Raw genomic sequence first — 26044 nt, forward strand, 5'->3', positions numbered from 1 at the left:
ATTTACCAGTGGAGGCTCCTTTGCACAGGAGGATATGCAGTTATTGGTTTCTTAAAAATCGACGGCATGACTCCACTCACGACTTTTGTCTAAGTCTCGCAGTTTCCGACTTGGCCTTCACCACCCTTATCAAAAAACCATCCTGTATAAAATTCATTACTTACACACATATCTAAACACATCAGTTTAAGAGATGTTTTAAGAAAGTCTAAGCTATTATGTTTTTTATTTACCTTTGTTCAAATTAAACATATGCCAGTAATTTCAGACCAAAAACTTTTAGTATAAGTGAAATTCTAATATCTTTGAAGAATTAAATTTTATAAGAGCTTTATGCAATGTCAGTCCTCTAGAATCGTGTAGATCATTATTCAAAAAGCACCATCTATTAACGCTTACTGGTCTATATATATTAGAAATTTGTATGTTCATTAAAAAACATGGTGAACTTTTTAAACCAGCAAAGGACTTTAAAGGATCCAACTCGCCTTCTGATGTCATACTGTAGAATAGCGCTTCATCAAAATAACGCAAATGTTATGTGTATTAGGGTCTTTAACCACCTTCCAAAGAATATTAGAGAGATGCCTAAAACATTAATGCATAAAAAATTAAAATTATGGCTAATAGATAAATTCTTTTATAGTTAAAAAGAATTCTTTAGCCAAAAATAATAGTATTAAATGTTATTTTTGAGAGGTACCTACCTACAAACTAATGTTTATTTAATATTATATTATAATTAAAACTATGTAATGTTTATTAGTGACATATAAATATAAAACTTCCAATATTGACAATCAAATATTTGTATGCCGATATATTGGTGAATTGTGCTGTACACTAATTAATTGTTAACAACTATGTTACCACGATTCATACAAATAAATCATTTCATTGCATATATTTATAAAAAAAAAATAAGAAGAATTAAATGCTAACATATATATATATAAGCCTATTAAGTTGAAGACATTGTTATCAAGCAGGTAATAAAAAAAAGTAACTACTTCCTACTTTTACTAGTTAGAAGTCAACCTGTTGGTAACAAATTTGAATTTATACAAATTAGCGAGGTTTCTAAAATATAATTACTACATTTATTATTATAATGAAAAAAAAAACAAAAATTATTTTATGTATTGTAATTTTAAAATCTTTAAAGTTTGTTGTCTTAATTATAATTAACAATAAACTCATGAATAGTTCTTAAAATACACATCACAGAGCTTTGTAGAACAAAACTTTACAGTTAAGTGGGGGAAAAACACAAGATAATACAGGAGTTTATCTATACATGCAGCTAAATATAAGAGATTAAAGTTAAATAATTTTACAATATACTAGATTACAAGAAAATCCCAAATTTGCTTTAGTGGTTTATGAAATTTTATAATATCATACTTCAATTAAAGCGGTTTCAATCAATTAAATCAAATACACATGTTATTTTTTTTTTAAATCACAAATTTTGATATTATCACTTTAAAAAATACAAATTGTTTAGATTTGAAAGAGTGACATCTTAAGTCAATTTGCTAATATGCAAATATTAGGTTTGTGCAGGTTATCAACTGAAAAGTAGATCCTGTAGATGAAGCCACAACCTGAGAGTTGAACAAAACATACAAGATATTTTATTCACGACATGTCACTTGCACGGTTGGCTCAGTGGAAGCGCTCTCACACAGAATATGATAGATTGCGGGTTCGAGTTCCTCATCATTTATAAATTTTGTTTCCAAATTTAATTTGTGTAATTAACCCCACTACTGAGGATAATCACTTTAAAAAATAAAAAATTATTTTAGTCAAACAATTAAATATGCATCATTTATATATATTTCTTATAAACTTTTAGCATTGGGTAAAAACTGTGTAAAGCAATAAGTAAGCTTCATTTCAATCAATAAAAGTTTAACTTCTACATTATATTGTGTAACTGATCACACAGCCCAACACTTAATTGGCTAAAATATATAATAACCATACCATGTGTTTAACACCTAAGCCACTAATAATTTTTTGGGCACAGCAGACAAATTGTTAAAAAGTATAGGTGTGTCTTTTACCAAATACATTGATTTCAACACCTAGAGATCTTACAGAGCCCTTGTGCCTCCAACAGGTTATTGTACCTTCAATAACATCTCCTTGTTTCACTTTTTTACAATCTTTAAAAAAGAAAACAGTCTGTTTCCAGTGTGTGGGAGTATTGTGCGGGCCTGTAGTAAAAGAAACTGATTCTGGTAAGTCAAAGAATGTATCAAAATATCCTACTAAAGATGTCAAATTACTGTCTTTTGTTATTGGCAACCTAAATGAGGATGTAAAGTTCATAGCATTGACATCACATTTATGGATATCTATTTCTTTGATAACACATGGTTCAGATATTATGTACTGTTGTGGCACTATATCAACTGTAGCCTCTAGCACAACCTCAGACTTCATGCAGTTCATTTTATATCCATAAACATCAGACCAATACTCAATAAGTTTCTTGTGAGTCTCAACATCACCATTTGCAACTAGACTAATATTGCACCTGTTTGGTAACAACAGACCTCCGGGTTTAAGATCTCGATCTCTTGCATAGATAACACTGTCTAACATTCCCTCAAAGAGCAAGAAGTAGCCCATCCACTCGGAAACAATAATATCTACCTTTTCCTCTAATGTCACATCTTCTAACCTTCCTTTTATTGTTTTTATTTTATTTTGAAGGTTGTTCTCTTTGATGATGTCCATTGCATTAATTATTACATTTGATTGATCAAGGGCATATACTGTAGTAGCACCAGCTGTCGCTGCAAACATAGATAGTATCCCAGTTCCACAACCAAGGTCTAAAACAATTTTATTGGCAAATGTGTCACTATTTTTTAAAATAGCATCCCTGTATGATTCTGTTCTTACTTTATCTGACAGCATTTCATAGTGTATACCAAAATGTGCATAACTACTGAAATATCCTGCATCATGTTCTATTGGTAACTTTGAAACACAATCAACAACCACAGGCTCAGAATTACTACTCGTAGTACCACTTTGTACAATTGTTTGAATTGAAGATTTCATTTTATTAATGTCTTCTCTAGCCATTTCTAAGTGTGTTTGACTTTCCTTCAATTGTTCAGTCAGACTTTGTATTGTCCTCTGAAGTTCCAAAAAATGAGCTTGTGATAAAGTTACTACACCATTTTCAACATTGGCATGATATGACTTAGGAGATGTGGGTTTCTCTACAAGGGATTCAAAATCAAACATCAACCACTCATGATTTTCTACTGGTTTTAAATACTTTTCATCATCCCAGAGTGGTTGAGTTGACAACATAATGTCTAGTGGCTTCGCTTTGGTAAGGTTTATGTAATTTATAAGCTTGATATACGAGTAACAGTCCATATTAAATTTCGACTTTAATTCACCTAATTTAAAAACATGCACTATTTCACAGTGATTAACAGCTTCATCGATCGATGGTAGAGTCTCACTACAAAATAAGCACCCAACTGTTGTATTTTGTGATTCCATCTCCTGCCACTCGTCATCTTCAAAATGTTCCTCGTCGGAACTAAGATCTGGGACATCAGACATTATACACGTTTCTAGTTAGAATTTTTTTTAATTTTCACAACTTTAAGACCATGTGGTAGGTATTGTAATGGTAAATAAAATTTGAATCAAAGAATATACTACTCGTAATCGTCAACTCGTGTCAGTTGCGAATTTACTATGTCAAATGTCAATGTTAGTTCATTTTTTTTAAAGCAGGGAAAGGCAAAGGCAGAGCTGTGCAGCCATAGTAAAAGGTATATTTTTTCCTAAGTCTTAAATTTAAATATGATACTGAAGACGAGTCTCCCTTCAGTAATATATTAAATTAGGTTCTTAAGTTTTAAGCTTAAGTAATGGATATTAGTTTATTTCAATGGTATTGTATTCTCAAAACTAGTACCTATAAAATCGACACATTTTTTTAAAAGTAGTTTTTAATAGATAGGGATATCAGTGAAGTGCCTAAGCGAAGAACTAGGAATAGACCACAAAACATTTGACAAAATCTAAAATTTAACAATTTTAGATATTTTTTGATTGCATAACTACATACAATTTGCTGGAAATCTAATTACGAAATCGAAGACTGTTATCGTAGTTAGAACAAATTGTATCCTATAATTAGTGAGACAGGAAGGCCCCAACCACAGAAAAAATAATTAATATTACAGATACAAAAGATTCTCTCCGCATCCGTAAAATCAAGTAAAAGAAATAGGGTAACTAAGTACATTCGAGTCACACAGTGCTTTTGTCTATAGTTGTTTTCACTTGGAAGTTGTCTTTCTTTCTATCGCGTAATTCTTACCTATTAACGACTTTAGGGTTGTCTTTTTTTTAATAATAATTTAATTTGTATATTAAATTACCAGTTGAGTGTCTGCCTCTTACTCTAATTTATGAACATATGAAGTTTCAAATAAATCTTAGCTAGATTTTGATAGAATTTACCTATACTTATATGTATTATGTGCCTTGGTATATCAGGAAACAATTAAACTATTACAATGTCGGCATAGATACTTATTATGAGACAGATCGTCAATCTTAAACATCAGAAATTAATTTAATTCCGACAAATTAAAAATTAAAAAACGAAAAGAGTATAGAAGAGAAGAGGTATAGGAGAGACCCGATGCTCGTCGCTTGCCATTTAAAGCCAACTACCAACCAACAAGACCGAATGCTGGTTCGTGGGCCTCGGACCGACTAAAGTATACCTAGCACGTATGATAATTTTATCATAATAATAACCACTCCAATCTAGATCTAACCTTTCAGCAAGCTTAAAAAAATTAAAGCAGTATTTGCCTTTTTTAAGTTTCTCTATTTTTAAACCATCGGTCGGATTGTGAAGTACCTAGGTAACCAACAAAGCTCGTGCATTCGTCATGACTCACTCCTTACTCTTACTCCTTACTCCTTACTACCTACGGACCTACCTGGACAAGCCACGCTGGCGTGACCACCGCTCATGCTTAAGTTTTAGATACCTACACAGGGAACGGCTGACCTGCCCCAACCTTTCTTTTTTCCAAATTGATCGTCTAGTGCGCGCATGAAAATGACAACAGCAACGGCCACAGTGCCCATTGATAAAGAAATACCGATTCAAATTAGAAAAAATTATGAAATTATTATAATTATTAATATAAATAGAAATAATTACAATATTATAATGATAATTATTATCAAATTATTTAAGCTAAGTTGCCTCATACACAAACATACATAATACGTGTAAAACAATAACATCGTGGAAACATACAATTAATTTTTTATAATTTTTTCATAATGTAGAATTTAATATTAGTATCATCATCAGTAACATCAATAAAGATTTCGTGGAACTTAGGTTATTAAAAGTCGGCAGATGTTGAGACCCGGTTAGATATTTATAAAAAATAAGAAGTGGTGTGTCCGACTTAGAATCCAATATAATTGTCTAGTGTGATCACTAGCTTCCGCCTAATTAGAGTTATTCGAAATACAATTCCTAAAATTTTTATAAAGTTATAACTCTGTATTCATTCCCCTGAAGTTTACGTACGGTAACCATGGATACTAAGTACACACAACACGACATAAATTGCGATAAATCAGGTGTTCAGACGAGTACATAATTTTGTTATATTTTATTTAAAATGAAATTAAAGATTTCATCGTTCAAGGAACCAAAACATACAGGTTCATTTACCTGCGTTTGCTGGATTAATACAGAAGATGTGTTTTCATGCGGGTAAACTTTTTTTTTTTATTGCGAGAATGCGCTAGTATTTAAATGTGTTTTTATAGAGGAAGAGGACAACGACCGTACGAGTGACATGATGTTAAGTGATCAACGCCTCATAGACTCTTGCAACCAGGGGAATTGCAGGGGTACTATTGGCTTTAAGGAAGGTGCGTGCCCTTTATAAGGTAGAGAATGTTTTATCGTTCTGGAAACTTATTCCATTGTTAATTGTTCGTGGCACGTTCGCTCGTGTCCTTGGAAACCTTTCTGTGGAGGAATGCCACATAATAATATTATCTAGTGAGGATGATTTTCAAGTTAGTGTTTCTATGTATAAAGTGTCTATACGCTAAGCCAAGTGAAATAAGTACAAGTTTTTCTGGTTGCATGCAAGCACAGGTAGACCTGCATGGCTTTTTTTTGTTTTTATGGAAGAGGAGGACAAACGAGCGTACGGGTCCTTGTGTTAAGTGATCACTGGTGATCACCCCACTGCATTTTAATATCGCAAAATATTGTACAATGTATTGGCGCCAAAATGGAAAAACTATAATCAAATAAGCAATCTAATATAAAAATGACAGATTCCAAATTAAAATGTAATCTTTTGTTTATTTTTAATTATTTTAGCCGTATTTATGGCCAGACTAAGTATATTGCTCCTAAATCCTAATATTAAAATATTATTTATAACTTTTAGTAAAATGGTCCCGCGCTGTTGCGCAAATCTTTTTGTGTAAAAGGACAAATTCGCGTATGGGTCATACGATGTTTGGTGTAGGCGTGATACACTCCCTTAGACCACCAAAGGAATCTTCGCGGCGTTATTTTACTTTTGTTGTTAAAGTGATTGTGCTATTAATTTTAGTGATGACCATAAGCTGTACAAATGGAACCTTATCAACAATGAATGTTTATTAGTGACCACATTTCCCGAAGATGTCTATCCGACCGATATGCATTTATTTCCGAAGACAAATACCGTTGGAAATAAACAACAGCACGACGTTGTTCTGATAGCGGCAGCCGATGGAAAGTAAGTTGAATTTTTTAATATTTTTAAAAGTTATCAACAAACAATAAGTTGTATTACTGCTTGGCTTATTGGCTTTTACATTGAAAAACACTAACCCCCTTATTCATAATAGTCTGCTAACTTAAAGCATTGCTAATTCTCACTCTGTCTTCTTCTATTGACCTAAGTCAGAATGAGAAAAAACACTTGTAAGCGACTGTTTAAATTTAGCGGACCATTATGAATAAGGGGGTAAACCTTTCATTAACATAATATATCTCACAACTTATACGTCTAGATAGACCGTGATAGCAACTTGTAACGCCTGTATTTAGCAATACATACACACAAACACACGTATCGCAGGTGTAAGACGTAGCTGTCATGCACACTAAGGTAATAAACCTAGCCTGCTCCCATGCGTTGCGTTGCCTGGATATTTTGTGAGAAAAGTGACGAGACAAGAAGTTCAGATTAGCGGTGGTAAATGATACGCCCTGACCATTACAATGCAGTGCCGTTCACGATTCTTGACATAACCCAATATTTTGAACGGCATTGCAATTGCGTTCGTCAATTTGAGATAGAATGTTTTATCTCGTTACCCCAGTAATTTCATCAGCTACTGTGCCCTTCAAACCTAAACACAATAATGCACATTAATAGCCTAAACACATGGTCGAATTTTGTGCGGCCGAACCATCGGTATGTCGCATTTATGCTCATCGCATAAAATTATTATTATACCATCCGGGTCGTACCGAGTATGACCGCGGAACAGTTGGACCACCGGACAGTCCGATGGTCCAGCCGTACCAAATCCAAACGTGCGTTTAAGCTATAATGCTTGACGACAGAAAAAGGTGCTACTGTTCTGCTATTGTACTGCCCTCCTAGCTGCCATACCGCATAAGGAAGCTGACCAATGCTAAGGTTGGTGGTTTATCTACAGGAAATACTTTACAGATGATAACCTGCTAAAAACCAATATTTTCATATTAGGACATTGACTTGAGATGTCGCTCTTGCAAATCTAAACAACTTATTATGAAGCCACAACCTTAGAATTGACAACAAAGCATACAAGATTTTAACAACGATGCGTCAAACGGTTGGCTCAGTTGGAAGAGTGCTCGCACGGAACGCGAGAAGTCGCGGGTTTGAGTCCCGCATCGTTAATAAAATTTATTTGTGTAATTAATCCCAGAAGTAAGGGTTATCACTTTGAAAAAACATAACAAATTATTTAATGTTGCTTCGTATTCAAAATACTGAGGATTAATGCGAAGGGCGGCTGACTGTTTTCTACTTACTTGTCAATCAATGATGATTCGCTTGCCTTTTTTATATTGCTGTTCTGCTCTCACACGCTCTGTTTGTCTATACGCTGATATTGTAAGTCTATGATGCACACAAACTAGATAAAGATTTTGCTACAGTATAAAATTTCACAATAAAGGGATTAGCTCGCAATTAAATGAACGAATTCCGTATTCTAACTATGGGTAACATGTTATATTATTGCTATCGAATCAACCCTCTATATTAAAAAAAACATAAGTTTTTTTTAATATAAAGCTGTAAATTTTTCCATACCTCAGATTTCACATCGTAAATCACAATGGCAGAATAGAAAAAAGTGTGAGTGCGCACCAAGGAGCATGCTTGGTTGCCCAGTGGAGTCCAGATGGTGCTGGTCTGCTAACTGGTAAATATCTCATTCGTAACTAATATTTTTCTAATCCTCTACTTTTAAAGCACAGTTGTTTTGGTGCCACAGACAACTAAATCTCGGTTAGCTATGGTACGTTCATAGAAATATTAAATAATAATATTTCTATGAACATAGTACAAATTATGTATTACACAATTTTGCCTTTCTTCCAAGTTTTATTTTCGCATTAATTAATTAATTATTTAATTCCATGTAAAACATATAAAATTTATGTTACTTCGAAATTAGCATTTACGGTTTGTATGTTTTTTTTTTGGCAAAAGCCTCCTCCAAAGAATTTCATTCAGTTCTTATCAACTTTGCACCTTTTTACACTGTATGAAAACTGCATCAATCATTATAAATTTCCCGCAGTTAGCCCGTACGTTCGTTTGTCCTCCGATTCAATAAAATAACGCTATTTTTAAACATAATTATTTAAAATGCTAATCCTACTTGTAGCCGGTGAAGATGGATTTGTGAAGATTTGGTCACGTAACGGTTTGTTGAGGTCGACAGTAATACAATCCGATGTGCCGTGCTACAGCTCTAAGTGGAGTCCCGATAGCAGCGCTATTTTGTACACCAAAGGCGACCATTTAGTTATCAAAAGCCTGAATTCAAATGGAAAATCAACCAAGGTAACGCAGAATATTGAAATATTTGGGTTCTTCTTTCATTACAGTATTCTTTCTTTACTTTTTAAAATTTGCAGTGTCGCTCGGTCCAAAATCCTCGTTTCAAAACTGAATACCATTGTCATTCTGGCAGTCATCTGCGTATCTGTAAGTCTAAAACATTGGCTCATGCGGTGTGAAATTGTGGACGGAACAAAGTGGTAGGGTATAAATTGTGTAACTAAAAAGTCAACAATTTCAGCCATAAAATATAACGGACGAAATGATAACGGTCAGGGTGGACCAAAAGTCCGTTATCATTTCAATCGGTTGCCGCGTCTAGCAGCGGCGGCGGAGGGAGGTGGAGGAGTTACGCATTGCAAGAGCGGCCAATGGGAATATAGTACATGGCGTCGTTCAGCCGTAGTTAACGTGCGTTTTGTGTACGCGAGTTCTATCGAAACAACGATTCTGCGACCTTAGCTCTACGAAAGTTTTGCAATCATTACAAGATACGACACAAAAATCAAGCTCCATCAAATGTGTTAATTAAAAATGGGTGCTCAAGTTTGAGAAATCCGTCCAACAATGGATTTACCTCGGCCGGCGTAGAACGTCGAGGGACCCCGAAAACGTGGAGCGAGTAAAATCGTCGGTTCGTGACCAACCTGGACTTTCATCTCGAAAGCGGTCTGTTGTCCTTAACGTGCCAAGAACATCATTAAACCGCATTCTCTAGAAAGACTACATCCCTATAAAATCCAAATGGTACAGGAATTAAGACCTCAGGACCATGCCACTAGGTTGCAGTTTGCGAAAGAAATGGTAGAGCGATTCACCAGTATTACAAACATTTTTTTCTCAGACGAGGCACACTTCCACCTAAATGGGCATGTTAATAGACAAAATTGTCGTTATTGGAGTGACACTAATCCGAAATTAAAACATCAAAAACTCCTGCATTCACCCAAAGTCACAGTATGGGCTGCTTTATCAGCAAAAGGCATTATTGGTCCATACTTTTTTGAAGACTCAAGAGGACGTGCGGTTACATTGAATTCCGAGCGGTATATCACCATGTTACAAAACTTTTTCGCTCCCGCGCTGCAGGATTTTGTTGGTTTTAATCAACGCTCATGGTTTCAGCAAGATGGAGCCACCTGTCATACATGTAATGACTCGTTAAGGGCAGCTCGAGACATTTTTGGCCCAAAAGTGATATCGAAAACAGAGGACATTAACTGGCCGCCTCGTAGCCTGGATCTATCACCAATGCATTTTTTTCTTTGGGGATATCTTAAGGCTAAAGTTTACAATACCAACCCAGTAACTCTTGACGAATTAAAGGATCGTATTCGCACAGAAATCCAAAACATCTCAACAGAAACATATAAAGCTGTTATTGAAAATTTCCGCTCTAGATTGCAGCAATGCCAGAATAATGAAGGATTGCATATGGATGATGTGATTTTTAAGAAATAAATTCCCCTTTTGTTTACTATCGAAAACAATAAACAATTTTGATCTACTGTAATTAGGGTTTAAAGCTATTGCATAGCTTCTATCACGGGTCTTGAGCGAGGAGACCGAATCCAGAAATTCCGTAACGAAAATAACCTAACACTTACTTACTAGATTTATATAGATATTTCGCCACGGTCATTACGGTTGCCGTGGAACAGCGGTTATCACGTATGCTTTTTGTGCAGAAGATCCCAGGTTCGAGCCTGGGGTATATCTTGATTTTTTTTTTAATTTCTTTATTTTTTTATCATTATGATTCTTTATTAATTTTTATTATTATGACAGACATTTTTATTTAGTTTCTCCTGTCCCGTTGTCTGTCTGTAATCAAATCTTGCAAGTAAAATTTTACTCACTTCGCGTTACCTTTTTTTAAATTAATTTTATCAAAAAAAAAATACTGCATAAATAAAATAAATAAATAATTTAAATTGCATAAGTTGATAAAAAATGCTATGCAATAGCTTTACCGCAGCAGTCCCCGAGTGCCACGCAGGGTGGACTTTTGGTCCACCCTGTATTTATACAAACTACTTATATGAGAAAAGACTTTTTCCCCGATCCATTAAAATATTAATGTAAATATAACATGAAAAATTTCCTTTACTCTCTTTCCGAAGCAGTGTTAATGTCACTCTGTCACCACCGCTTCGGAAACAAATGACGCTCTGAGAGAGATGAAGCGGCCCAAGAAAATGTCCCAGCATTCTGTTTTGCGCCCTTCTTAACTAAATATACAATATTGTAATTTGTACTGTCAATGCTATTGCTATAAAATAATCATAATCTAGTCCCAGGCTGTCCGAGCACTTAGAAATTCAGATGTGGAGTAGCTGTAGGATTTACGACAGAGCCATTTATTAATAAAACATTTAAATTTATTTATAGATAATGCCTGAACAGTGGCTGGGACTTTATTATAAATAAGTGTATACATTTTCCCTTAATGCTTATATGTATCTTTGAACTGCTAGTTATATAAAGTTATTTCCTATCCATTTTTTTCCACATACCATAAAGCTGTGGAATGAGCTTACTTGTGCGGTGTTTCCGGGACGATACGACATGGGTACACCTTCCTTAAAGGCCGGCAATGCTCCTTTGATTCCTCTGGTGTTGCAAGAGAATGTGGGCGGCGGTGACCACTTACTTAAACAACGTAACAGAAAGCTCGTATGTACTCCTTTTCCTTTAAAAAAAATCCATTTAAATATTTTTTTTTAAATGGTCTGTTTACAGTGGAAAGCACATGAAGGCGTGATTCTGTGTACAGCCTGGAACGCGAATAATAATTGCATCGTATCAGGAGGTGAGGATGGATATTCCAAGGTACGTTTCGTAGGGACAACAATACTTTCAAATATAGAATAGTACATAGTTTAAGAGAAGTTGCATTGTTTCTTTAAATTAATTTAAGGCATATTATATTCTTTAAGGTAGGTATATTATATAAAATATTAGTATTTATATATCCCAAGGATTAGGCCTCAAAATGGACATGTCGCACCTACTCCCATAACAGTTGGGAACTGTACTCGATATTGTTGACGAATACGTCTACCGTGGACAAAAAATCCATTTAGGCACATCCAATTTCGCGATAAAAGTCACTCGTCGAATACACAGGCAGCGTCCGGGAAGCTCTGTAAAATCTTCTCGTCTCCAATAGCACAGTGTCTAAAGACGAACGTTTTTAACCAGTGTGTATTGCCAGTGTTGACTTACGGTACGCCGACGTGGTCGCTACCTATGGGCCTGATAAGAAAGCTCATGGTCGCCTACGGCCGTTGCCAATATTCAGTCTATCTCTGGTTGTGGCCTACTTGAGATAAAAATCTTAACTATCGTTGACTTTTCTGTTCCAATAAACTTATCGACAGTAACTCACCTTATCCGTACCTACACGCTGTCTGTCAATGGGACGACGTATAGCTTACCAGCGATAGAAGTTTGTATTGAAATTGCAATTCACGCATCCCAATATAAGGCGATAAGAATGACTTTCGGGTATATTGGGACAGCTTCAGTTTATTGACAGCTAATTACTGAGTAGAAGGTAGTAATTTATCTCTATCTATAGATAGTATGTTGGGAATGGCCGTAAGAGAGCAATGAAGAGTGCTATGCTCGGAGTTTTCCTGCGAGATCGAATCGGAAATGAGGGGATCTGTAGGAGAGACAAAGTCATCGACATAGCCCATATCATTGCAAAACTGAAGTGGCAGTGGGCAGGGCACATACTTCGACGGATCTGTCCGATTTCATAAATAGAAATTAATAATAATTTTTGTTTATTTTATGTCTTTTAGATCTGGGACACATTCGGTCAACAAATCTCTGTCAGCGTGAAGCATGATCAGCCAATAACCAGTATCAACTGGTGCCCTGCTGGTGACATGTTCGCTATCGGCAGCTATAATTTGATACGACTTTGCAACGACAATGGGGTGAGTCTATTAGTGCAATGTCCTATGCCAATTTCATATTAGGATAGAAGTATAGAGCAATGCAGCCGATATTATAAATACAATTTTGTTGTATATTATATAGAAACTTGTACTCTGTATTCCTGTTGCTTCTACAACAACACAAAGTTGAAGTTTCTGCATGAATATATCAAAATATTATTGTAAAGGCCTGTATATTTTGTTTTTATATTAGATAGAGCATATGGAGCCTAGTACAAAAAATTAATAAATACAGTAAGAAATTATCATTAAAAATACTTATTTATTTTAAAATATAAATATTATTCCACTTTTTGATGAATGAAATGGGCTTTTAGCTTGTTTTAATAGCTTTCAGATACATTCACTACAAATCACTAATTATAAGCATTCTATTGCTACACGAATACGTTTGGAGTGAACGCTGCGCGGGCGCTAAAATCGCGCCGATCTGCAAAATTCCGCTTCAGATCTTTTGAGCTTGTCACACGCTTGACGAGTGGCATGAGAAGTAGCAGTAAGGCAGATACGTACAACATTACTCGTCGTGCCAGACATCATACTCCTCATCGTGTTCTCTATTTTGTAGTTTTTTTTGAGCGCGAGTCAAAGGAACAAATGCGAAGCGTAGGTACGTAATTGCGCGAATAGTATGTGGGCAGACACGGCGATAATGCGGTTGGGTAGCATAGCGCAAGCACCGATCTGGATAATATGTTTAAATATTGTTAAAAACCTTTCTATGTAAAAGATTTAGAATAAATACTATTCTGAGTAATACCACACCTTTAGTGAATGGAGCTATCGCCCCCAAGCAATTTCGTACATAAATTTAATGCAATAATTCTGCAGTACTATATATACCGAATGAGAACTGTGTCTTTGAAATTCCAGTGGTCTCATTGTCTAGATCGTCCGTCTACTGGCAGTATATACAGTATAGTTTTCTCGTCAGATGGAACACAATTGGCTGCTGCCTGCGCTAATGGACACATACTATTTGCTCACATCATTGACAGGTAACAACATGCTTTCGATTTCTAACCTATTATAATTCAAAGGAATCCCAAAGCCTTTCGACTTGAATTAAATAAAACAGAAGTTTAAAAGTAACAGTTTCCGAAAACTGCTATAAAATAACGGTGAAACTTTTCACTCACACACACACACACACACACACACACACGCCTATTTCCCGTTGGCTTCGGCAGAGACAATAGAACGTAACTTGCTTCTATCCTTACAAACCTTATAAAATATAGCAATCGCTTAGCATACACAAATATAAACATGAAAACTTATTAAGATATTTTTTTTTTCGTTTCAGGGAGTTCTCTTGGAAAAATTATGTATGTAGGCAAATAAGTCGAAAAGTTGTATCCATAAAAGATATTTTATCAGATCAAAATGATCAGTTAGACTACCCGGACCGAGTGATCCAGATCGCTCTGGGGTTCAACCACTTGGTGGTTGCGACTGTCAAGCAATGTTTTATTCATAAATTGACATCGTGGAATACTCCAGTAACATTTGATCTCAAGGAGAGTACTATGATAATTTTAGCGGAAAGGTAATTACTTATCATTTACTTGGTAATAGTTGGCTTTAGACGAAGTACCACAAGAAATGCTTATGTAACATAAGGTGAGAATCCTACGGGTTACCTGTTTAATGGTCGACGCACCAATGGTATCTTCCAACACTGGAGAAATCACAACATTTTGAGTTTTATTGATGTGTACGACACTGGTACAAATCTTAATAAATAGGTACTAGAAGTGGGAACGCTGAATATAGTGTATTTCAGTATATTTAACTGTAGACACTCTTCCACAAGTAGATTTTTTTTTTTTTCAATAAAATATATGGCGATCATTTTTCTCTATAAAATTCTTAATTTATTCGTCATTTTGCACACCATACGAGGGCGGCACTGTAAATTTCGGGAATCAAGGAAGTGACACAACATTACTATTTAAAAATGTATTTATTGCTTTTCGAAGTATTCTCCGAGAAATTTGACACATTTTTCCATACGATGGAACCAATCATTGAAGCAACCATTCCACTCGGAAGTTGGGGTCTCCAAAATGGCCGTTTTGTAGGCGTCCACAGCTTCTTCAGGTGATGAAAATCTCTGACCACGCAATTTATTCTTTATTTTAGGGAAAGTATAGAAATCATTAGGGCTTAGGACGGGGCTGTACGGCGGATGGTCTAAAAATTCTATATTTTCTTGCTCTGAAAACTCTTTTGTTCTGTGCGCGGTGTGAGAACTCGCATTGTCGTGATGGAGGATGATGCGGCGGTTGCAGTTCTCTTTACGGAGTTCAGAAACGACCTGTGGCAAACAAATGCTAGCATACCATTCTACATTAACCGTTCTTTGTCTCTCAAGAGGAATAGTCGCAACATGGCCGGTTTTGGAGACAAACGTGGCCACCATTTATTTTGCAACACTCCGTGAACGAACAATTTTTGTTGGCTTTAGCTTATTTTCGAACACCCAAACTCGTGACTGGTTTTTTGTTTCGGGTTCGTACGCGTATATCGACGATTCGTCACCTGATACGATGTATACTGCATTCGAGGATCCTTCGTGGAATCTTTCGAGAGTTCTGACGCATCAAGTAACGCGAGCCGCTTTTTGCTCTTCACCGAGCATTTGCTCTATCCATCGGGAAAACAACTTTTTTACACCTAATTGTTCATGCAATATTATTTGTATTTGACTCATGCCAATGTCTAAAGTTGCCTGAATTTCGCGGTATGTCACATGTTGATCTACCTCAATCAGCTTACGCACAGCATCAACGTTTTCTTTGGTGACTGCAGTTTTTGGACGACCTTGATGGGGATCATTACTGAGCTTGACACGTCCACGTTGAAATTCAGCAAACCAGCGATCAATTGTGGTTTTGGATGGTGCTTCATCACCAAATGCAGAAATCATTCGGTCAACACACTGTTTTTGTGTTAAACCACTTCGAAAGTCATACTAAATCATCGCTCTACAATTTTCTCGAGTCAATTCCATTTTCTCAACGACAAGTTTGACAAGACCATGTGACAAGACCGAGAATCTTTTTTTAAATAAATAAATGGTATTCGATATTTAAAACCAGGAGTTTTCAAGTAAAAAGATTTTAATATGACAGGAACAGTGGAAATATTCCATTCCCGATACTTTTAGTGCAGCCTATGTATTGCTACATAATCTGTCAATATCCGGAGCGTTGCAGGCATAGAGAAAGTAAACTTTATTTCTGACGAGAAAGGGACGAGACGAGCAGGACGTTCAGCTGATGGTAATTGATATGCCCTTACCCTTACGATGTAGTGCCACTCAGGATTCTTGGTTTACCTTAAATTCTGAGTAGCACTGCAATTGCGCTCGTCACCTTGAGACATAAGATGTCTCATTTGTCCTGTAATTTCACTTGCTACGGCGCCCTTCAGATCGATACACAATAATGCTTACACATTACTACTTCACGGCAGAAATAGGCGCCGTTGTGATGCCCTTAATCTAGCCGGCATCCGGTGCAAAGGAGCCTCCCACTGGTATACGTGTAAGATATACGCAAATATTGTACGTATAGCGCTAATACAATTTTTTTAATGATAATAATTAATTTTGCAGATGTTTGTGTGTCATCGAACGTGCTGGAATATCCGTGTACAGCTACATGGGCCGGTTGCTCGCAAGCCCTCGAGTAGGCTCTCGACCTGAGACTATTGGACGAGCTGCCGTGTCGTTAGGACCTGATTCGTTAGCTGTCATAGATCAGACAGATCGTAAAGGTAAGTAATGGGTCTGTATAATGTTACATAGAATAGAATAAAAATATATAATTATTTACCATAAGGCTATAAATGGTTGAATCTGGTCCTACCGAACCATCGATATACGAGGATACGAGCACAAGAAATAAGGGATTGCTTGTGACTAATTCTAGTAGGCTTCATAATATACATAATAGCTTTAAGGATAAATGTATACACTTTTATAATAAAGTCCCAGCCACTGTTCAGGCATTATCTATAAATAAATTTATGGCTCTGTCGAAAAGCTGAATATCTAAGTGATAGGACAGCCTGGGACTAGATTATGATTATTTTATAGCGATAGAAATGTAGACTGTACAATATTGTATATTTTTATTGAAAAGAGCGCAAAAAAGAATGCTGGGAGAGTTTCTTGAGCCACTTCTTCTCACTCAGAGCGCCATTTGTTTCCGAAGCGGTAGTAGTATCTAGAATATTAGAAATGACATCAAAAAGAATTCTAAAGGAATCAATTTTGAGAAAATAAATGCCGTTTATGCCTTTTATCTGACATGGTGCGGTACTGGACCATATCAGATGATGATGGACCGTCCGATGTTTCGGCAGATCGAATCCGATTTTGTATTTATAGCTTAAGGAGTGACAATAACATAACATATTGCTGTAAAACTTGGACGTGTCCATAACGTCATGAAGGTACATCAGTTCGTAAGTGGGCTTTGACTTGGGGAGAAGAACTGATAAGAAACTCCCAGCCCATCTTTTAAATATTATTAACAGAATTGGTTAGCCTACTTAATACAATGCCTACAATTTTAGGTGGCCTACGCAGAACCAGACAAAAATAATGCATTATTATCCTATTAAATTATAGTACGGTATCTTTGTCAAAGAAACTTTAATATATTTCTTAAATTTGTGCTCAGTGAGTCCTTGTATTACTGCTTATATTATCAATCGCATTGACGTGTTTGTTACCGTTATTATATAACATAATATAAACCAGATGTTGTGTTAAAATGAGACTTAATTCCGTTCCTTTTTTATGGAAGAAGAGAATAAACGAACCAGGTGACCCGGTGTTAAGTGATCACCGCCGCCCACATTGTCCTGTAAGACCAGAGGTATCACAGGAAAGTTGCCAGCTTGTAAGGGGGCGTCCATAAATTACATGAGATATTTAAGGGGGGGAGGGGGTCGAGTCAAATGTCATCTAATCTCACGTTGTAGGGGGGGGGGGGGGGGGGTTCGGTAAATATCACGCAATTTTGGTTTGGACATGTTGGTTCCAATAGTCTCTCTTGAGACCTCCATCGACTGAATTAGAGTAGATTTTATTTTTAAGTATTCTATTGTTAAATTTTAGTACACTTATAACTCTCAGCAATATTGGTTACTAGCAATGACGTTCTATACATAGTCGTAAATAAAAGCACGAAGCAATTTTTTTTTACATTAACAATCTAACGCGTTTACGTAAAAAACCCACATTTTGAAAAATGTTACGTGACATTGGGGTATGGGGGAGGGGGTTGAATAAAATCTCACGGCATCTCACCAGGGGGGAGGGAGGGCCAGAAAATTAAAAAAAACACCTCACGTAATTTATGGACGCCCCCTAAGGAAGGTGTACGTGCTCTTATTGACGGTACCCATGTCGTATCGTTGCTTGTAGGATTAATTAATGAATCTCGTCGATTCTCTACACACAGAGTATCCGTCCGCAATATAAAGAGTACATAAAGAGTGTATGTACATAACAATCTTAACAAGTTACAAGACTAGCCATAATATCATTCTCTTTGGCGCATCAGCGACATGTACCAATTACTAGATATCTTACCTATCTTTTTTCATGTGTTCTAAGATATTATTAACTTTTATTTACTGTATTTAAACTAAGTTAACTAAGTTTAGAATTTTTTAAATATGAGAAATAAATTATTTAACCGTATTACTACCACGAATTAAATTGTTTGCAATTTTCACACACCTTTCAATGATTTTCAATCCTTTGAAGCTAGCTTAATCTACCAAACCATTCTCAACAGGTATCGTCTATCTTGAAATCAAATACTTTATGATTTCCCCATGACTCTTGACTGAATGCCATTAAATTATAGTACGTATAGTTTTATGGAAGATGAGGATAAGCAAGAATACAGGCATCATTGTAGGTATGTGATTACCGCATCGCTGCTGTAACATTTAATTCACAATTAACCAAACAGTCATGTGTATGAGTGTTTGTTCCTTTATTAACTAAAATTCATTGATAGTTAAATACAGTAATTTCTAATATAACGGGGTATCGCTATAACACGTTTTTATACGCGATTTCAGTCAACCGTACAGCATTCGCATAACGCGGGGATATCCCACATTCATATTTCTCCTGTGAAATTTGCGTACCTTTGCAGATGTGTCAATTGTGTTATTTCAAAATTAAAGAATTGTATAAAATTTGTGTATTTAAAACCTTAATAAAATAGACTAGGCAAACAATTGGAAATACTTGTTACGAATTGTTATTATTACGAATTACTAGGTCGAGGTTGCGTTTTACTATAACGTGGAACAACTCTACCCCGTTATAGAGGGGCTTACCTTTATTGCATGATGTTGATGTTCCGTATAAATAAATAAACACCAGAGGAATCACAAAAGTGTTGTTGAAGTCAAATAAAAAGAACATAATGGTAGGATTGAACTGGGAGGACAGTGGTGATTGTCAACGGTTCTATTGCGCCACCATAACGCTTTTATTGTCATAATTATCAGGAAATTTTACTCTCATCATGTTAGTCATTTTTAATCATAAATAATATCCCAAAAAATCATAATAGGAGATTTTTAAATCAATGAGACACATTACAGCTCTTATAACTGCGTAAGAAAGAGGATACTAGACAGTATTTGTATCGAAATTACAGATTTACTAGTACATTGATAGTCTTGTTCTTTTTCTTTTTAGCTATCACAACGGGATACATTTTCTACAACTGATGTGTGCGACGGTAAAATTTATTTCTTCGTCATCTTGCAGCGAACTATTGTAGGTACCATCGACAAAATTGATTCATGAGCAACTTTGCTGATACTTTTAAAATCTTAACAACAGTTAGGTTAATGATCTACATAGACCAAGTATAGTAACTAGACATCGATTTAGCGCGGCCAACATGAGACAGATAATATCCTATATATATAGGAACATAATATAACAGAAGTGTTCTTTCACTATCACTTTTACATCGAAAAACACAACATCGCACCATATTTCCTTCGATTCTGCTTAAAATTGTCACTGTTGTTGAATAAATAGTGGATATTTCACACGTTTCACAACAATAACAGCTATTTTATAGACGCAAATAAAAGTAAACAAAATATCTGTGCAGCGCTGTCAAGTTTGTTTAGCACACCGGGTGTGCTCACCTTGAAAAAACTGGCACGCATGGCGAAACAAAAAATCTAATCACTCTATCTCATTTCTTTACATAAGACTCGCATAAGTTTTTCTTTTCCTTATGTGAGTGAGACGGAAGCTATCAATTAGTCTAGTACTATATTTGGTCTATGATGATCTAGATAGATTGTATGACAATTGGTGGACGTGGTATCTAATAAAATGATAGCAGTTACCTACGAATAGTACGGTATAAGGTGGGTCACGATTTAATTTTGTCAATTGTACAAAAGCTACAACTTACTTTTTTTATTAGTTTACTGCGCCTAGCATTAATAATAATTTTTGTTCCAATAGTTATCTACGTATTCGATTTGCCGACGGGTCTGGTTGTGAGGAGTTCAACAGACAGTACCACGACGAAGCTGACACATAAAATGACCGTGTCGAAAGTAGCGCTGAGCCAAATTGGTCCGGTGAACGAACGGCAGATTGCATTGCTGGACTACAATAAAGACCTGTACGTGGTCACCGTTAAGGATTCCAAACAGAAATTCTTTAAATTAGGTGGGTAGGGTGAAATTATTTCTTTTCCAGAATTTAAACTTTTAACTAAGAAAGTAATAGTACCTTTTATGCTTTTTGCTATTAAGATGCCGTTAGTAGAACGGGGCCGTTTGGCACACCTACTATAATTTACAAGAGGAACCACAGATAATCTAGAGAATTTGTTGAGAGCAGCCTGTATTTACCGGTATTAATACCGGCAGCCGAATTTCACACACAAAATACGACACTACGGTCAAAATACGAATTTCCACACGCATCGTATTAATGTCTGGTATTCCTTAATAGCACATTTGCAAGAATATTTTCGCTCCTCACAGCCAAATTGTAAAATCAACTGTAGTTTTCCCAAACCGATCCAACTTCGAGACCTTCAAGTCTTGCTAGTGTCCTTGGCCGGCTAGCTTTTGACTTTCCATCACGTTTGCACCTCTTGTTTGCCCCCTCGTTTAAAAAAACATTAACATGCAAAAGCCTATATTACAGGCTCACAAGTTTTGAGTATAATGTGGTCTACGGATACTGAGCTGCTTGTTGGTTTGCGGGCGAGTTCTGTGGTCGCTTGGTGCTGTCCACGAGCTGGTCAGCCGGACTGGTTGGCGCTTACTACTGTTAGTAAGGATATAAGGTAATAGACAAGTTATAAAATTTTTGAAAGATGACGTACCATACAGAATGCTTGCTAGAGGTCAACCATATCCCGAGACAATCCAAGCCATTTCACTGACAAACATTTGGACAGGAAAAACTATATACAGGCACAATTCGTAGAGTGGTATCAGAATAGTAGTTTTTTTGTGTATTTGGTTGAGCATGGGCTAACCGTGGCAGGGTTATGATGCTCACTAAAATGCGTTATATATGTGATATACCTAGAATGGGGATCGTTCCCTTCCCTAAAATATGGCGAGGCAATATTTACATATTATTAATTTAATAAAATGCGTCATTTATTTAGGTGTGCGGAATGCGGATTGACGGATCTATTTCGTCGTGTTACCCTTAAGGTTTTTGTTACGTCTCGTCGGTGCATCTAATATTTTATTTTATAATTTTTTTTTCTAGAGAGTAATAGAGTAGAAATGGGTTTAATGCCACTCTCAGTAAAGCTTCAATTTCAATAAAAATAAATAAGGTAAATGGTAAAAAGGGCAAGTTTGACATTTCTCACCCCTAATTTGTCGACCTCAATAAATTATTTTTTAGAAAAAAAATACAACATAATTCATCACTGCCCTACCTAAGTACCTACTCTGAGTATGCATGATCTGCAGTGACCTCGGTCGTAACCCGAGCATCATGAGCGTAGAAGAGGGTGTCGTCTCCGTGTACCGGGGCAATGGGTCCCTGCTACGCGTGTCTCTCGCCTCTTTTCCCGAGAAACTGCTCAAGCACGTGGCTGCTAACATGTGGGATGCGGCGTTGCAGGTAAAAATTAAGTACCTGTTTTCAAAATACATGAAATAAATTTTATTCTATTGTAGTGCGGCAATCCTTTTACTCGGTGTAACAATATTGCAAAATCATTAGATGTAAACTATATAATCGCCATTTGTAACAATATACATTAGTTTAGAAATATTCTACGATTTTCTACATAATTATATACATTTGTTTTAGTTTTTTTACGAAATAGGAGGCGTACTTGCGTACCTGATGGTATGTGGTCCCCACCCACCCCCACTCTGCTGCAACACCAGAGGAATCACAGGTCAGGTGTTACTGAAAATCTCAAAATGCATCTTGTTTTGTGCTGTAGAAAATTCTATTCATTCAACTTTTTAAAAATCATAAATAGAAGTTATTAACGATAAATTAATAAAACAAACAGATGTAGGTAGATAGCTTCCTGAATTGAATTTTTGTGGCCAGAAAATCCAAATTCAATTCCAAATTCCTCAGGCCTGAGTAGAACTCAGGCCTGAGGAATTTCTCTTCAGAATGGAAAGCAGATGTTGACTTTTAACAAGTGATAGTTGATTCGCTCCTGTGATGCCTCTGGTATTGCAGGAGCATGTGGGCCGTGGTGATCATTAAATATCAGGTGGCCAGTGCACTCGTTTATTTAGTTTAGTTTAATTTAGGATAAAAATGTGTTTTCGGAATGAGTCATTCCATTATACGATAATTTATTTTTAAACACGATTCATATATTGCAGCTATTGTAAAATACTCTATTGATTGAAAATAGTGGCCATTGAGTTTCTTGTATGTTCTTCTCACGATCTGTACTTTTTTCAAACTTACCTATAGTAGATTCGATTAGAAATATTTTCTATGACGATTTAAAAGCGCATAGTTTAAGCCTTATTGAATAAAGTTAATTTGACTTTGAAAACGTGGATCGTATCATGATTTTCATTCATTATCGAGTAAACATAATCTCTAAATAAAGCTTGGATTGTTGTCAGCTCTGTAGAACAGTAGAAGATGAGACACTGTGGGCGTGTCTAGGCGTGTTGGCGTGGCAACACAATCAGCTGGCAGCCGCAGAAGAGGCCTTTGCTGTTATACGACAATATCACCAAGTTTGTTATATCCAACATTTGAGGGTAAGAGCCAACGAAAGTTTTCAATCACTAATAACCGATTTCTTCTCTTTTTTCTTTCTTTATATGGATGATATACTTATATTTTGTATTTTTAGTTTGTTATAAGTATGAATGTCACTTATAGCGTTTTAATAGGTTTGGAAATAAAAATTATCGTATTAAAATGCTGATACCGAAATGATTGACTCATAGGTCAATCATGACATGACATAAAATCTGGATTCTAAATAGCTTAAGACAAGTTTTGAAATATTGTTATGAACTTTCCTATAGTAGTTCAAATGTCTTAGCTTTCTTGAGTGAAGATTCCGCTAATAGTCTTCTTCAATCAATTTAAACTTATATACAATAACTACTTATATACAAATTAAATTTCCTATAGCTTGATTCAAGTTTTAAATTAAAAAAAGGATAGATATTCTTCATCATCTTTTTATTGAAGCCTGTTTAGTCACGAGGCTTTTTAAATTCATCCCTGTCAACGGAAGAATAAAAACATATTATAGGTTAAATAAGATTTCACTAATGTTTTAAACGATAAATGGAGTTAAGTTCATATTGTATTTTTATTTATTTAAACATAATAAATATTATATCCTTATCTACCTAAGCTTATATTATTTCCTATTCGCTATAAAAAAAATTGTCATTTTCATAGGAGGTTCATTATCGCCCGATTTCTATACTTTCATATATTCCAAAAATTCAAGAGAAACCGATACACTAACATATATATACACAGAACTAAAACAGACAATCATAGAACAGCATCACGAATAAGTGGTAGGCAGATCTGTTTTGTTAGATTTTCTTATATTTACTATTTACTTATATAAAGATCTTCTGCGCTAGGTAAAAAGTGTCTAGTGAAACCGTGGTTGTTATCAATGATTTGAGCTGCTATTCATTGTTTGAGGTCAATTAGAAGGAGCTGGTGGTGGGAAGACCCTTCCAGAGTTGAGAACAGAATTCCATGCTATATCAAATTTGTGCCTTATGCATTGCATGCTGTAGCTTGCAGTGAAGTACTGTCTCGCTATACTGAGCAAGCTTTTAAGAAGACAATCTGGCTTTTTCTTCTAGGTGGTACGGTCATTTACACCATATATTTTAATTGCAAATAAATTAAAATCTGTAGGGTACTTACCATTGACCCAAAAAAAAATCGTGAGTATTACGGTGTCACAGTGCCAGCAACATAATCTATCTTCTATATATATATAAATCAATTGTTGTTCGTTATTCTCGCTAAAACTCGAGAACGGCTGGACCAATTTGGCTTATTTTGGTCTTGGATTATTTGTGGAAGTCCAGAGAAGGTTTAAAAGGTGAATAAATATGAAAATTTTCGGAATTAAATAAAAACAACAATTTTGTTTTTCCAATGTGTCCCCCGTCGTTCAGAAATCAAATTGAAAGAATAGTTTAAAATTAATAACTAATTAGAATCTTTGTATCTCTTTCTCACTTTCTCAGGAGGTAAAAAACATACTAAATTTTAGCTACCGATACTTGGTAGATTAACTACAGTTGTTAACTATGATGACAATACATCGTTTGCTGGGTCAGCTAGTATATAATATAATTATAGTTCATAACTCTTATATTGGTAGCTTGTTTGAGTGATCAATATGTGCAAGCTTCGACTTTCTAATTCCTAATTCGTCGTTGCCAGCCTATATACGTCCTCACCGAGGGACTTGAGTCTGGGATTAAGGTGAATCTGGCATTAGTCAACCACAAGTCTACTTCACATACAACCCTTTAATTTCCCCGCAGAAACAATTACATTGTGAATTTGTTTGTACACAATAATGATAATGGCAGGGATTTAACTGGTGCCTTCCGCATTATTTAATTTTTAATTTAATTAAATTACGAGTAGTTATCGGACTCGCCTTTGTCCATTGTTTTCCTAAAATTTTCACGTGCGAATAAACATTTTTATAGAGATAATTTAACTAAAACAGATTCTCTTCACCGAACTGCACTTCACTTCATTAGCTACATAAATTAAAGTAAATTTAGATCAAACAGTACCTTCGTAGTTTTGTTATTCATTTGACTAACAATAGTTTTTCTTTCAGAACACTATACCGGAGAAACTGTAGCTGGTACGGAGAAGGTTCAGTCTGTTATATAGAGGTTTACCACAAATATAATTTATTTTATTAGAATATTGTAGGTAAATTGAACTATTATATTTTGAATATCTTATTAAGATTATATGAAATTATTATAGTCTCGAAGATCTTGTTTTATTTAATTTGCAACTTTTGAACTGCAATTAGTCGCATGCTGTTCAGAATTTTTCACGTATGAGGTGGTTCTTGTTTATGAGGAAAATGGCTGAAAATATTTTAATTATTTTATAAAGTATATAAAATACTTTTATAGGATTAGGTTTCATGCACTTAAAAATATCTTGCAATATAAACTTACAACTTTTATTTTCTTCATTTCTCATGGCTAAGCCTATATACCTAAGCATAACTCCCAATGAGGCTATGTATACGTATAACATATGGCGGAATTGGAAGGGTATTGTTCATTTTAAACTTTTACCGCCAGCCAGAACCATCTATTCGGATTTAATGCCAACAAGAGTTTAAATTC

At 35.4% G+C, this 26044-nt stretch overlaps 2 protein-coding genes across 4 annotated transcripts; one reads left to right on the forward strand and one right to left on the reverse strand.

Moving 5' to 3' along the window:
* Positions 1-1130: 1130 nt before the first annotated feature.
* Positions 1131-3711, reverse strand: LOC126969231 (protein arginine N-methyltransferase 3). The gene has a single exon (XM_050814585.1). The coding sequence runs from the start codon at positions 3598-3600 to the stop codon at positions 2047-2049; it is 1554 nt and encodes a 517-aa protein (XP_050670542.1). The 5' UTR covers positions 3601-3711; the 3' UTR covers positions 1131-2046.
* Positions 3712-5660: 1949 nt separating this feature from the next.
* LOC126969220 (intraflagellar transport protein 80 homolog) lies at positions 5661-25667 on the forward strand. 3 transcript variants are annotated; one of them, XM_050814558.1, is made up of 14 exons: positions 5661-5800; positions 6663-6830; positions 8411-8517; positions 8986-9164; positions 11904-11993; positions 12974-13111; positions 14006-14130; positions 14439-14681; positions 16755-16915; positions 20667-20876; positions 21363-21504; positions 22151-22304; positions 23288-23428; positions 25516-25667. In XM_050814558.1, exons 1-14 carry the CDS (start codon positions 5706-5708, stop codon positions 25537-25539), a joined length of 1977 nt encoding a protein of 658 aa, XP_050670515.1. In that variant the 5' UTR covers positions 5661-5705; the 3' UTR covers positions 25540-25667. The 3 variants fall into 3 exon arrangements, with proteins under 3 accessions (XP_050670515.1, XP_050670517.1, XP_050670516.1); XM_050814559.1 differs by having other exon boundaries at positions 5732-5800; positions 6716-6830; XM_050814560.1 differs by lacking the exon at positions 14439-14681.
* The last annotated feature ends 377 nt before the right edge of the window (positions 25668-26044 follow it).

This window comes from Leptidea sinapis, chromosome 17 (genome assembly GCF_905404315.1).
Source record: "Leptidea sinapis chromosome 17, ilLepSina1.1, whole genome shotgun sequence".
NCBI classification, from domain to species: domain Eukaryota; kingdom Metazoa; phylum Arthropoda; class Insecta; order Lepidoptera; family Pieridae; genus Leptidea; species Leptidea sinapis.

Bases quoted from the DNA above. Each gene is read 5' to 3' on its own strand.
- LOC126969231 (XM_050814585.1), bottom strand. From the start codon at position 3,600: ATGTCTGATGTCCCAGATCTTAGTTCCGACGAGGAACATTTTGAAGAT.
- LOC126969220 (XM_050814558.1), top strand. From the start codon at position 5,706: ATGAAATTAAAGATTTCATCGTTCAAGGAACCAAAACATACAGGTTCA. The intron at 8,518-8,985 runs GTAAATATCTCA...TCCTACTTGTAG, and splicing joins TGGTGCTGGTCTGCTAACTG to CCGGTGAAGATGGATTTGTG. The intron at 20,877-21,362 runs GTGGGTAGGGTG...CCTATATTACAG, and splicing joins ACAGAAATTCTTTAAATTAG to GCTCACAAGTTTTGAGTATA.